The 15416-nt window shown below is 34.6% G+C and overlaps 1 protein-coding gene across 5 annotated transcripts in view; it reads left to right on the forward strand.

Moving 5' to 3' along the window:
* Positions 1-13292, forward strand: part of LOC135198706 (glucose-fructose oxidoreductase domain-containing protein 1-like) — a 39724-nt gene extending 26432 nt beyond the window's left edge. For 2 of the 5 annotated variants that reach the window (XM_064226550.1, XM_064226549.1), the window contains exons 2-4: positions 228-399; positions 2091-2228; positions 4407-12554. In XM_064226550.1, the coding sequence (XP_064082620.1) occupies positions 238-399; positions 2091-2228; positions 4407-5384 (1278 nt within the window). In that variant the 5' untranslated portion in view covers positions 228-237 and the 3' untranslated portion in view covers positions 5385-12554. Of the gene's footprint in view, positions 1-227; positions 400-2090; positions 2229-4406; positions 12555-13142 lie in introns of those variants that run through there. The other 3 variants (XM_064226551.1, XM_064226552.1, XM_064226553.1) reach the window with 3 other exon arrangements.
* The last annotated feature ends 2124 nt before the right edge of the window (positions 13293-15416 follow it).

Here is a 15416-nt window from a genome sequence, read left to right on the forward strand (position 1 = left end):
TGAGTCCACGAATCCGGAGAACAAGAATGCAGGGTCCACTGTGGTTAGTTTTTTTATCATTATTCATACTTCCTAGATAACCATAGCTTTGTACAGATTTCGTTATATGTACATGTTACAACAGGAATGTGTTATATCCGCACGTTGGTGGTTGATTTACTGGGGACGGTATCATAATCAAATTTAATATTCAGTAGTATTTAGTGTAGTTTCTTTCTGCATTTCAGGCTGGAGACCATGCTTCCTGGCATTGGGGTGTTTGGCACTGGGGACATTGTAAGAGCCCTGGTGCCATTCCTTAGAGCTAAAGGTTTTCGGGTAGAGGCAGTTTGGGGCAGGACCCTTGATGCTGCTGAAAATGTAGCCACAGAACTCAACATTCCTTTTCATACTAATAAGGTAAGGTTCACATTTAATTCTCACTTTTCTTTACACTAGCAGTTTGGGACTCCTCCCAAGTAAGATAAGATAATGATACAATTTGCACGTATAAAAAATATTTCACGATTTTTATTATGTACCTTCGCATTGTCCTCGGTTAAAACATTGGTATATGTTGACAAAGGGTAGTTTACTGTTATAATAGACTAACTGGAAAAGTTTGAATGCTCTCTAGGTTGCCATTAAGAGACTACTGCCGCAAGCCTATAAGTGAATACTGTATTGTGACAGGGCATGAGAATGAAGATTTTGATTTTTAACAATTACAAAAAGTTCTTAGTCCAGTTAAAACGGAGTTGTGATTTAATTTGTTTAGTTATCTTATTAGTAGTTTAATTTACAATGGTCCTTTCATATAATTAATCTTTTTGTTTATACAGTGATTGGGGGATATCACAGAAATGTACTTGAATATCTTCTTGAGAAAATGATACTGTACTTTGATTTTTTAGAATAATACCAACAAAAGTATTTTCACATTTCTGAGATTCCTCAGTTGTGTAAGCAATAGAGTCAAGTAATATTTGTACATACTTTCAAAGTTATAAATGTACTCAGGCATTGACTACTGTTTAATCTAGAGTCCCATCATCCTATGTATATAGGACATTTTACCTCCACTTATTGAAGATTGCTTTAATGTGGCCAGATTTGTCAGCTGGTCATCTGGGGAACAGAGGGACAAAGATCAGGCACTGATTTTCACTTTGCCATGAGAACACTATAACAATATGAATTTGAACAATAAACTCATATGAAAATTTTTTAATTTGAGTGTTCAGAACCAAAATAAATGAGGAAAAGCACAAGTTTCAGATTCTGTTGTATGTACTATCTTCACAAACTTTAGGCATGTACTATCTTCACAAACTTTAGGCCTAAAAGACAAAGCCCCTGCAGGTGACAAATTTTTTTTTTTATATGCAGATCATTTATTTTAAACATTATATATGAATTTGTTGTTAGATGTCAGATTATTATAAAAGTAGTCTAAGTTTTCTATGGATTTTATTTTAATATGAATGATATTTTTGTTTACAGAAGAGATGTAATATTGTAACAAGTTTTAGAATATAGTTGTTGAAGCGGAATGAGCAGGTATAGATATAACGTTAAGAAAGATGATTAGTTATAAAAGTCTAACTAGGGACTTGAATTTTTCATGATTAAGTACTCCCTTGGCTGATGGCCATTGCTGTATTTATTTTCAATGAGGGAATGATACTGGTTATACCAGAAGTACAGTTTTCCTTTGCTTTTGTGTATACGTATTTATTCAAATTATAAATATGCACTGATGTGCACATAATAATTGTCTTGCTAACAGTTATGTACAGTTTCATCCGCTTCATATGTTTACAATACTGTTTGTTCATGAAACTTACCTGTCAGATATATATATAGCTGTATTTTCTGAAGTCCGACAGAATTTTAAAAACTTACGACACACGCAGTGGGAGTCAGGTGGTTAGTACCCATTCCCGCCGCTGGGAGGCGGGTATCAGGAATCATTCCCATTTTCTATTCATAATTTTTATTTCCACTGTCTCCTGAGGGGAGGTGGGTGGGTACTTGATTATATATATCTGCCAGGTAAGTATGAACAAACTTAATTGTATCATTACAATATCATTTTTTATGGATTTTAGGTTGATGATGTACTGCTCCGGAAGGATGTTGATTTAGTCTTCATAATTTGCCAACCAGATCTTCATGCACAGATAGCTGTCAAGGCTCTGGGCATTGGTAAACACGTGTTATGTGACAGACCGGCAGGACTTTGTCAGGTAAGTGAACTTTATTGGTAGCTAGAATTTTTGCATATTTGTGTTCAGGAAGTTGTTTTATTTTTTAATGAAATATTTCATTGTTTATATACGAAACAAACCTTCGGTCTTAACATTAGGATAATACTAGCGCCAAGCTGGAAACCGGTAGAATTGATAAAAAAAACTTGAGATCCAGGGACTATTAGCATCTATACTAGGTCACGGGGTATTGTAATTCCCAGAATGCCCTTGGTGTCCCGGGATCTATCAGTTACTTTCCTACCGCCTTTAAGATAGGATGTGATTACTTTCTATCTGTTTTAAAGGCGGTTTAGTTTGCCTGTTTTTATTCATATTTTCCTTTTTTCTCTCTGGGTGATCTCAGTGTGGGTGTGATCTGCTAGGTGTGTGTACGTTGTGAGATGAAGAATTTTGCTTCTTCGGGTTCTCGCAAGAGACAAAGGAAATGCCCTGGAGTGAGTGGGTTTCCTTGTTCAAGATTTTTAACATCGGTATCTACAGATCCACATCCAATGTGTAGTAGGTGCAGAGAAAACGTATGTACTATTACTAATCCTTGTTCAGTTTGTCGTGGTTGGTCGGTGGAACAATGGATGAAGTTTTATGGGAAGGGCCAGTACAAAAGAAAGGAGATGATGCTATCTTTGGATGACCAAGCGTCGTTGGCTGCTTTTGTATGGGTTTTGGGTAATTTTATGCATAATTACGCTCTGTCATTCCTGGCAGGGAGAGGGGGAGCATCGCCATCTTTGTCCCAGGTGTCAGCCCCCGATGCGCAGATAATGGAAGGAATGTGCTCAGCGTTAGGCCTAACAGGCGTACCAACCTTGGAGGGGTTGCTTTCTTACTATATGGCGTCACGTTTCCACCCGGGCCCAACAACGTTGAATGTTCTTCATCCCCCGGCCTACAATTTATGGAAGCAAATCCTACGGCAAGTGGTATAGCTCTTCCAGTACCCCTGGCGGGTCAGTTTGTGTCTAGTCTAAGATGAAGGTATGAAAGTAGAATGAATGAGATGACTGGTCCTTCTTCTTTACTACTTTTCTAACTACTCCTTTACCTACAGGCAGTATGAAGGAGAGTACCATCATGGGCTGGAATGGACTAGATGCAGCTGAGGGGGACAGTCATACTGTAAAGATAACCTAGAGTATAGGATACTTTTCAGTAGCAACACACTTCTCTCAATAATAGGAAGAGAGTGAGGTGATAATAGATCTAGATAAAAGGGACAGGAGTAGTTTATGAGAACGGATGGCTCTCCACCTTCAGTAATGCAATAAACCATGGCATTGTATGAAACACCCAGAGAGGGAAACCAATAGATTCTCATATATCTTTGGTTCAAAGGTTAATAGTCCACTGTCTTAGAATACATCTTTTCAGAAATGGATAAAGTTGGCAAACTCCCAGTCCATTATAGAGACTTACCTCCCACCAATAAGTAAGTCTATCCTAATGTTACGACCAAAGGTTTGTTTCGTATACGAACAAATGACAATTTCTAACCAATTTGTATTTTTCATAGCTAACAAACCTGAGGTCTTAACAGATAAGGCCCACCTCTAACCACCCCTCTAATGGTAAACTGGGTTGGAAGAGTAACTGATAGGTCACAGGGAAGCCAAGGGCATTCCGGGAACTACAATACCACTTGACCTGGTATGGATGCCAATAGTCCTTGGATCTCACAAGTTTTTTTTATTAATTCTACTGGTTTCCAGCTTGGCGCTAGTATTATCCTAATGTTAAGACCTCAGGTTTGTTAGTTATGAAAAATACAAATTGGTTAAAAATTTGTCATATTTAGTAATTATACTCACATTGTAGATTATGTGTAATCCAAGTTAATATATGATATTTTAGAAGGGAAAGTAAGTTTGGTGATAGGTTGTGAATAGACGTTCTACATAGCGCTTTGAGTTAATGGTCTCATTGTTCCACTGCTTAAAAATCAGTATGGCATGCTTTTAGATTTCAAATGAGGTCTTGAGTTAATGAAAGTGAGGTACTGTATTACTGAAAAGTATTTTCAAAACTTTGTCCATGCTATAACAAGTGTATGTAGTAAAAAGGATTGAGTTATTCTTAAAGTTTATGATAGTTATAAAATGATTCTCATGATCTTACTTTGAAGATAACTGGCAGATTCTTATTCCTTTTCATCTGCAGTTAGAAGTCCTGAAGATGGTACATGCAGCCCAGTACTATCCGTCACTCATTTCAGTCATATCCCATGGACTTCGATTTCTTCCAGCATTTGTGCACATGAAACGACAGATTGATTCAGGCTATGTTGGTACAGTAAATGTTTGTGATGTCAGAGTTCACTGTGGAAGCATGATTGGGCATCAGTTTGACTGGATGTGCAGTCATTTAATGGGTGGGGGAATCTTAACCATGGTTGGTAGTCATATTATAGACATTGTATCTTTTGTCACCGGGCAGCGCGCAACTCGTGTTCATGGAATGATGCGAACTTTCACAAAGAGTACAGAAAAGATCAATGGCATTAGATGGATTGATAGTGATGACTTCTGCAGTTTTCAAATGATATTAGATGGAGGAATCTGTGTTACTGCCACTCTCAATAGTCATATGGCTGGAGGATTCGTTCAAGAGGTGGTTGTCTGTGGAAGTCGAGGAAGGTTAGTAGTTCGAGGAGCAAATCTCTACGGCCAGAATACCAGTTTAGATCGAGAAGAGTTGATTCATGAAGGCCCAGATGATGTAGCTCACCTCACAAATAAGAACAGTAATGCAAGAATAAATTCACTGTTGCCCCAGCCATATCTTCAGGGATTATTCAGGCTTGTTGGGGCACTGAAGGAGGCATTTGCCACTGGAGATGGGGAGCATGGATGGTTGAAAGAGCCTGTTTCTAGTGCAGCAACTTTTGAGGATGGGCAATATGTTCAAGCAGTCATCGATGCCATCAAACTGTCATCAGCTAGTCGTCAGTGGGAACAGGTAACAGTAGCAAATGATGAGAACGAACTGAATCCATTAATGACACGGCTTAATCTTCCTAACATTAACATGAGTTCCTTGGATGCACTTTCACAGGCTCCAACTAACAGACCTCCTCCCCAACGCAAAGTTACTAGTTCCGAGTCTCATTTGCCTTGGAGCTTCGCTACAAAGCACTAAAAACATTGGATGGAAGTGTTTGCTTTTGAGGGAGCTGTGTGCATTTCGGAATTGTTTTACTTTAGCTTTAATTGGTAATGCATTCTTTAGATGTGTATATTTGTTTTAGTTTTAAAAACTTGGAAGGAGAATGAAGTACGTATTTACTTTTCTTCTTAGAATGGTACATGGAATTGTGTTCTTTCTGTCTCTTTCAAACTGTAGGTGGTAATTTTGGCCGCTGTTGCTTCCTTTTATCATTTGGAGTCTTTGACATTGGGAGTGGGAACCAAGTTGTTTTACAATGATGTATTACATGAAGATTATTTCCATTTTTTATGTCGTTAGACTCAGTGTAAATTTTAAAAAATGAGTGTTTATTGTAATGTAAAATGTTAAAACTTCCTGCCAAACCAAAGATCTTTTCCCACTTCTTAAACTATAGTGTGTATGCAATCCTGCCAAAAGATATATTACATATTTAATTTACATATCCTCTTTAATATCTTTGTATATTGACAGGCAGTAGTCTGTTTGAATTTGGTATTGAGAATTAGAGCAAATTCTCAAGACTGTAGATGTCAGGGAGGGCTACTGTAGCTTAGTTTACTATGCAGTAGGTTCATATGTCATTGACACGGGTGCTTTTTCATATCCCATAGGGAGGGATTAGGCACGCAAGGTTCTTTAAGGCAGATCATACTGGCATTTTATTATACCTTTTTGGGTACTTTGTGTAAAACTTCCTGCATTATTTTCAAGACATTTTGTGTCATGCATTTACAGATTACTATTTATTATGTCATTTTAAAATGCAATGAATTTCAAATGGGTTTGATGGTACCTAGAAATACTATTGTGCAATTTACATGTGATATTTATGTATGTAAATATGCTTTTGTCGTAAAATTTTATTTAAATACATTGTCTGTAAAATTGTTATGCCAGATGCAGGTTGTTTGGCATTAACATTGTTTTTGTGTTAGCCAAATGTTTTTTCTTATTTTTGAAGGAATTTTTATTTGATAATCAATTTTGAAAGTATTAAAAAAATAAATTAGGTACTTTATTAGAGCACAGTATTTATAGCTAAAGTACTTAGTTTTGTATGTACATATTTAAAAATTTTAAAGGCAAGTACTATGTCAAGTTTATTTGAGGCTAGTATAGAATGTACTTGAGGAAAAAACTTCTTAATAATAGATCTGGTATTGTTTTATGTAAGGAATGAAAAGGAGTTCTAGTTATGAAGATGTGTGCTAACTTTTTAGTGGAACCTATTTGCTTAGCCAACTATAAGTAGGTTGCTGTAGATTTTATTTATTTCTTTTTTCAGTTTTGTTGATGCAAATACCATTTTTAATTATTAATGTAGTTGGTGGAGGAACAGTAGTTTTTCATTGGGATAACAAGTACAGTACATATTACTGCTTCAGTAATGTATTAATGTCTTCTTTTTGTCTAATTTTTTGTGTATAAAGTGTTGTGTTCATAGTTCTTGTAATTTTTCTTGCTTTTTCCAGAACTGTCACTTCAGTCATTCTTTGGTAATGCCATGTATGCTTTAAGTGCACAATTTTGAACTGGGATAGTGGTATGCTTTAGAATTAAGAAGAATTCCTGTATTGTGACAACTAGGAATTAATTTTGCTTCCAGTCAGTGCTTTTGATCTTTGTGCAGGCTTACAAGGGTCTTACTACTACTATGTTTTTCTGTTATCTAAAATATAATTGCTTGGAACTTTATAAAGGTAATGAAGGAATTGCGTAGTAACTATTTTGTTTGGATTAATTCCCATTTAACACTTAACATGCACTTTCCAGATTTATAGGCCTTGAAAATACTATTCTGTTGATATTGGTGTTCGTGGTAAAAGAGTGAATTTCATTTGTAGTATGAGAGACCAAGGGTAATATTTGACATTAGATTTAGGTGGTGAGAGAGGAGCCATATCAAAGACAGGAAGTACAGCATTAGTAAAGTAGCCTTTAATTTAACAGATTTTAGAAGATTATAGGTGTTGAAGGTTGACTGTGATTAGAGACATAATGTCTGAATGAGAAAAGTTTTTCCTATGGGATACATTCATGTTAACAGTTGATAATGAAGAAATTATGGGAAATACATTGATAAAACTTTAGACTGCATTCAAATACAAACGCTAGTTTTACCAGTTCAATACACCTTTCTTTTGACTCCCACTATTAACTGGTAGAGTTTTAGTAATTACCAGATATGTAAATACAGTTTTTATGCTTAGGAGAGAGAGTAAATCTTTGGAAGGCAGTCTTGGTCACTATAATTATTACTATTCATTTTGTGTGTACATTCTTAGAATATGCTAGACAGGCCATTACACATTAACATGTACTATAGTGATTCTAAAGATGGTACCAAGGAAAATCAGCACTTCTAAATGCCCACAAAGGATTATGAGGTGCTCTTTCCCTACTGTGCTGTTTTATGGTTGAAACAAGATAAATTGTTTTTCAGTAACATGCCTTGATCACCCTTGAAAAAGTTTTTCTACTCTTAAGTAAATCCTTTAGTAAATGAGTAATTCTTCTTGAGTTGTACCTCTAGATAAATTTGTCTTGAATCTAAGAGTATGATTTAGTTTTGTTGATATTAACCAGAAGATGTCAGAAATTATCAAGAAGATGGAAGACTCCTTTTTGAAATTTTATGGTTAGCCACATGCATACAAGCCATGGATTTTAATTGGCGGAGTCATGAGCCCTGTTGCAGTGACTGCTCAGTATCCTTGACTTTGGGGCATTTGCTAGCTGAGTGCCCCAACTTTGATTACTTTAGAAGATGCTTCCTCTCTTAGTATAATGGGATGGGAATATCTGGTCTCCATCCAAGGTACTAATAACCTCCAGGAGACAAAATTCTAAAAATTATAAATTTACTTAAAACCCAGAAAGCAAGAAAGTGAAATTTAATTACGTAGAATGAATTTACCATTTTGTATGTAGCACAAATATACAATGAATTATAAGCTAAATTTACGAGGAAAGCAATAAAATGAGAAATAATTTCATGCAAATTATGTATATATATCCAGTGCCACATGCCAATTCAAGAAATTTGTAAATAATTAGGAAAACTAATTGACATAAACATAGACCACCAAGACATATTAACATATAATAGATAAAAGTTCATGGCCTTTATACATTATTAAAAATTATGCAACACACATTATGCTGTAGGCATTACTAATGAGTGTTTGTATGATCCCTTTGGACCCTTAGGTGCACTCACTTTTGAGCTTTTACTTTTACTTCATTCCTTCTTCCTCTCTTCAGTTTTTTTTTCTAACCTCTTTAACCATTCTTAGTGCAACTGTGGGGTTTTCTCCCAGCCCCACCCTTTAGATCCTTGCCCTTCATCTCCTCTATTATCTGGATCTCTACAGCTTGCTGTCTAACTGCTCCAACTCCCTCTTTTCAGTGTGTTCAGCACTGAATGGCTTGGCTAGACAGCCTAAATTTCATAGAACTAAACCAATATCAAACAATATTTGAGAATACTTTAATTATTTTAACACAACAAAATAATGATGCATACTTCTGTAAGGATGAACAAAAAATTGTTTGAGAATATGTATAAATTTTGAAAATACTTAATATGTGATTAATAGATTGTTTACAGTTGAAGAATTAGGATTTGCCCTGTCTTCCTGTAATAGCTCAGAGCCAGGTAAAGACCAAATCAGTTTTGAATTGGTCAGTCATCTAGCTTTCTGAGCCAAAAGCTTCATACGTACCCCACTACTCTTACCAACTTTGGACAAATAAACTGTTGCCAAAATAATGGCAACATGCCATTATGGTATCAATAGCAAAACCAGACAAAGATCGTATCAATATATCAAATTGTCAGATAACATCCCTAACTTGCTTCTATGTAAAATGACTGGAAAAAGGGATAAATTAAGGGTTGACACAGATTGGAAAATGGCGTAACAGTGAAGCATTTTAATTAGCACTTAACCCTTTCATGTCCAACTGACGTAATAGTACGTAAAAATACTCTATCCCCTATCTATCCAACTGACGTAGCGGTACGTAAAATTTACCTAAATTTTTCGTACGTGTGGTAGGGGCATTTTTTTTTAATTTTCGGACAAGTAGCGATTTCCATAGGCTAGATCATACCTTGGACCGTGTATCTTGGGTATCAATACGCCAGCAAAGTAGTTTCTGTACTGCGCATGCTCAAATCCCTGGCATAGTAAAATTCTCACAATGAAATCTGCTGGTCGCACCTACACTTCCCTTTCAGTGACCCCAAAGCCATTTTTCTTGACTCTCCCTTTATTCTTCAACTTTTCCTCTACATTTTCGTATATTTACAAAGTAATTTCTATGAAAAATAACCAAGATAGGGCTCTTCAAAAAATTTTTATTCTAGCAATAAATGTTGACAACGGTAAATTTTTTTTCCGTTTTGATCAATTTATAACGTCAAACTGAAACTGTTGCCTTATCCAAAGCCATTTTTCTTGACCTTCCCTTTATTCTTCAATGTTTCCTCTACATTTTTGTATATTTACAAAGGAGTTTCAATGAAAAATAACCGAGATAGAGCTCTTCAAAATATAAAAAATTTCTAGCGATAATTCTCACTATGCGCCGGGCAAAGCGCTATGTTTCTTATCCTCTTTTCTATCAATTTTTTCACCAGCTGGACTTATTCGTTTTCCATTGATTTATATGTCGATATTTAGGGAAATGTATTTGCTTTCTCATAAAAAATAATTCATTCGCCTGACTTTCATAGTTTTTGGGTTAGGAACGAAAATATAAAAAAAAATAAAGATTTTTGTGTTTTTTTGTTAAATAACTCACATTTTTTTCGTTTTTAGAGGGCTGGGACTCTTATTCTTACTATTCCATCATAAAATACTAACATTTAGAAAAAAAGGACAGCAAAATGAACGTTGTTGGCATAAAATTTATATTTTTGCTGAATTTCCAAAATAATAATTTTTTCGCACTGTCGAGTGCTCCCAGACACCTCGGATATCTGGGGACACAGTGCTCAAAACTAAGCGGATATGAAAGAGTTAATTACTAACATACTAAACTTACAATATGACCAGTGTATTGTTTAAATTGCCTTCTCACTTAACTGTAGTCTTTCAATTATTTTGCAGAAAAAACAAAAGCAATCATGGATAAAGAAAGATATCTGAGGAAAGAATTATACAACATTTGACCAAAGGGACATGCAGATGCCTATCAGTCTTAAGAAATTCTTGGGTTGAATCCTTAATACATGCTGGAAATGGAAAGCACACATTGAGTACATTAAAGCCAAAGTAAAATTAGATTAAACCAAATAAAAAAAAGTTATCTTAGTGAGCAGACAAGAATGACCTTGTTATTATACTACAACAATATACTTTTATCTTTTAGATTAATAAGGCTAAATATATATACTGTAATAGGTATAGAGTAGGTATTAAACACAAGTTAGATTCAATATATAGCATAGGAAAAACTATGCACTGGAGTGTTTGAAGTCTTAAATAAATTCTTACAAGTCAAAAGTAGTGAACCACCTCTTTTTATCATAACTTTATTATACTCGGCACAATAAAGATACATACTATATAGGCAAGTGACTCGGTGACTAAAAATCTTTTCAATGAAAGAGTTTTATGTAGCTATCCACCTCTATTTCCAGCTAGAGCCAACAGAATTCGGGTCAGAAATGTAATAACATTGACTCCATCTCTAGAATTATTCCCTCTTTGGATTGCACAAAAGGTATTGTGTCTGTACACAGTTTCACTATCCAAGAATTATGCACATACCCATGAACATCTTAAGAAACTCAATAGAATGTATAGACATGAAGGCCACATTGTGCAGTTCATACCGAAAGGTGCAAATAGTTTTTGGGGTAGGATTTTATACAATAATCTGAAATGAAACAGGTCTCTTAATCAAATTACTGTTTTAAGTTTTTAGAAGTGAAATGTCTGCAGTATGGTCAGATATTAAGATGATATAAACTTGCCCCTACAGAAATTTTTGATTATCTGTGATTATAGAATTGCTTAAGAAGGGCTTCAGAATTGTCGTAAAAATCCTTTTGTCCAACAGATTAAGCTTTTAAGCAAGTTATTTGCAAGTCATGTATGTGACAAAATATGTTGGATCCTAGCTCGTGTAGGCAATAAAAGAAATGATGATGCTGGTAAAACAGTCAAAGCTCCAACTATTAGGAGGTGATCAAATGTACCTATTTTTTTACTGTATGTTTTAACTAGTACCTCTAAAATTCATCATCTCAGGTAAAGGGTAATCCCTATGGAATATTAAATATGGTAATAACAAATTAAAACATTGAATCCACTAGTCTTGTCATGCCGTGGAATTGGTCACATGCATTTGACATGCAGTATTTGATGAATGACCTTTGTGTCCCAGAACACAGTACTATATACAACACCAAGAATGAAACATTTAACTGTTTTGTCTACAATGAACAGTTAACATAAATTACTCTATTAGAAATAGATCCTTGACAGAAACTGTCATTCCTAAAGATTTTCAGTAGTATATTTGTTAAAAATGTCTGTAGCTCGTCCACATTGATTTATCTGTACGAACAAACTATTTGGGCCAGCATTATGGATTTTGTTTATAAAATATGGTTCCTCTTTATAACGGCAAGAGATAACTAAGATATAATTTTTTTTTTTTTGCTGGTGTATCTATAGGTATGTATGATCTGGAAGAATTGATTTGTATGAATACATATAGGGCCAATATGAAGTTTATTTTATCATGTTTTATAAAGTTTGATGCAGGTACATAAAAATGTGTTTATGTATGCATATTTAGATGAATATTAGATATATTAATATTTTATCAACCGAGCATTTTTGGCTTGTAGCTCTATAAAATAGTGGGTCTTAAGAATTGAAAATTGATCAAAATTCATCATTAGATTATATGGTTCTTCATACCAAGAAAAAAAGTGTCACATTGAAGTTATTTTGTCTTTCTTTGAATCAATCTAATTCACTTGACCAATGAATATTAAATGAATAACCCAGTTTTTGCATGCATTGAATGTAGATCAATAATAGTAATAGGAAATTTTCTGTAAATGTCCAAATTGAAACCAGTGAATGACAGAATTTGGAAATAAACTTGTTAACGGTTTCTTTGTTATAAATTACGGATTAAAGCCTCAGACGTGCTTGACTTTGGCTCTTGAATAGCCATTCGTTCTGTTATTTATTAGTCTTCAAATTAAACCAACTTTTAACATGAATTTTCTCCATGGTTTTCTTCAATAGACAAAGTGAAACCTTGGGAATCTTGTTTAGCATGTATGTCTGTATGAAGCTTGTGTGCTAGTGCAACTGTTTTTCAATAACAGGTGAGAAATGTATTTTGCAGTACAGCAGACAGTATTATAACAAAACTAGGTTAGAATGCAAATTTAATTATTGGATGGATGAAAAATGATTGGTATTATATGCTTTTTAGCTGGTAAATCACATGCCAACTGCTTAATCTGTTATATTATTAGTACATGATACAGTACTTGAGTATGTTTTAATCTTTTTAGTGAATTAAGAAAATACTGAATTGGAGGTAAACATTGACAGCAAAGAAGTGAAATAGCCTTATATTTTGGAATCTTTATTTCTTATGTGTATACTCACAGTATTATTGTGTAAGATCTCAATAGCATGTAGTAATGTGAGCAGACTTCTTTTATTTACAGTTTTTTTCTTATTTCAGATAAACATTGAGAAAATCTAAGTGACAGGGATGGTAAAACAAGTAATCTTAATGTTCATTCATATTCCCCAAAATTTCTTAAGGTTTTATTTTTATATTTTAAAATACCTCTAACCATGTTACAGTGAAAGCAAATGAATTGAAAATGTATGTGTGTATTATTTATTATCACAAAAGTAAAAACAAGAAAGATGATTGCAATTTTTGTAGTACGTAATTGTAATTTAAGAAAAGCAAATAAGATGTGGAAAAAGTTAATTTTTTTTTGAATGTCAAATCTTAACTAAGTTAAGAGTCAACCTCTTAAAGTTATATCCTTTTGTGCTTTCCTATTTGTAATGGTTTTGCTTCCTCAAGTTGATATGAAGTAGATAGGTAACTCCAGGCATCGTTATTACAACCATTCTATTTGAAAATAGAACATTCAAGCTTTTTACACCACATTTTAGTTCTCTGGAGGAAATGAGCCAAAAGAAGTGGCATCTTGTCTCACTATATAAATGAATGTTTATCTCCTTATAAGAATGTCTTTACTACAAATGAAGCATAAGAACAGGGCTTTTATCCTTCAACCCATTGGAAAGGGATATATGTATTACCAGATATTACAGTACGTAATGTATGCAAAGCTTTGAACTGTGGTTAGAGATTTTTACTCTTGAAATACTGCTTAGTAGGAGCCTTGTAGCTGTGTGTAGTTAGTTATCAAGGCATTACTTTATGTTGTGTATGCTGACATTGAACCATTGAAGTTGGTCATAACTTATTACTTGATGACCTTGTGCTCAAATTTAATTTTCTTGCTTATAACTTATTTTTTAAAATTTATTTTGATGTCTTTATTTCCTATGAAAGGTAGAAATTCAGTTGACTATAGTCTGAAAATATGTTAAACCTTGTTAGTTGTTTCTTGTTCTTTCTTATCTGAAATTATTCCCATCCAGTGGTAGTTTAAGTTGGTTTTTTGAATGTTGAAGTGCTTTAGGCTGTTAACTGCTCTGCCATTTCATGCAGCAACCATTTGTTTTAGTGTGTATTATTGTGTAACACAGGAGATGGTGTTCTAGGATATTATCGCTTGATAAGATTTTCTGACTTGTAACTAGAGTGAGAACTTCATGTTACTCTTGGAGCCAAGACAGTGATACAGTTTTTCACTTTCTTGTATGTCAGTGAAGAATTCTACTAGAAATCTTAAGCTTCCAACCAAAGGTTCTACAATAAAATATTTTGTTTCTTTGTTTTCTCTGCTTATATATGTCTTAAGCAGAATGAATATACAGCAGCAAGTTCAACTTCTTACAGTCAGCCACAATTTAGTGTGATGATAGGAAACAACTGTCATCTATTGATGCTCCTCCAGAAGGCCAGCAAATATAGTAGTTTGTGGTTGACTTTAGGGAAGAAGCTTGGATGATGGGCCATTTAGGCACTACAGTAGTGGTTAACTGATGTTTCATCTTATACTTACAGGCAGTCCCTGGGTTATGACAGGTTTGGCTTACGATGTTCCGAGGTTAAGGCGCTTTTCAATTATATTCATCAGAAATTATTTCCAGGGTTACGACACTTACAACGCTCATCTGGCACAAGAAATATGACACCAAAAATGCAAAATAATCAATATTTGAAGGTTTTTTGGATGAAGAATGCAATAAGAATGCAGTTTACATAGTTTTCATGCACCCAAAGCACAAAAAGTAAGGTTTTCTTAGGATTTTTGACCATGTACCAACTAATGACGATTTTCGGATTATGATGCATCTCAAGAACAGAACCCCTGTCGTAACTCGGGGATTGCCTGTAATCACTTTGCTACCAATGTTGTGCTGAGTCTAGTACTGATGTACCTAATATTTTTATTCTTTAGTTAGTACAGGCAGTCCCTGGTTACCGCTGGACTCTGTGAAATGCAATCCGGTTTCATAAGATCGGCGATTTATGGCATCGTACTGCACCGAGTTCCGGTCATCGTCACCTTAAGGACCTGATAACAGAGTTATGGCGCCATTACATACCTAACAGAGGCACAGTAAATCGCAGAGTTTTGGTTAATGGCGGTTTTGCTTATCAGCACCCTGCCAAGAACGGAAGTCCCCGGGTTACAACGGGGGTTCCGTTCATGAGAAGCGTTGTAACCCGAAAATCGTCGTAAGCTGTAACATCATTGGGTGCATTAAAAACTATGTAAATTCATTCTTATTGCATTTTGCATAAAAAAACCTTCAAATATTGATTTTTTTTTTATATTTGGAGTCATATTTCTTCTGCCAG

This window comes from Macrobrachium nipponense, chromosome 22 (genome assembly GCF_015104395.2).
Source record: "Macrobrachium nipponense isolate FS-2020 chromosome 22, ASM1510439v2, whole genome shotgun sequence".
Taxonomy (NCBI): Eukaryota; Metazoa; Arthropoda; class Malacostraca; order Decapoda; family Palaemonidae; genus Macrobrachium; species Macrobrachium nipponense.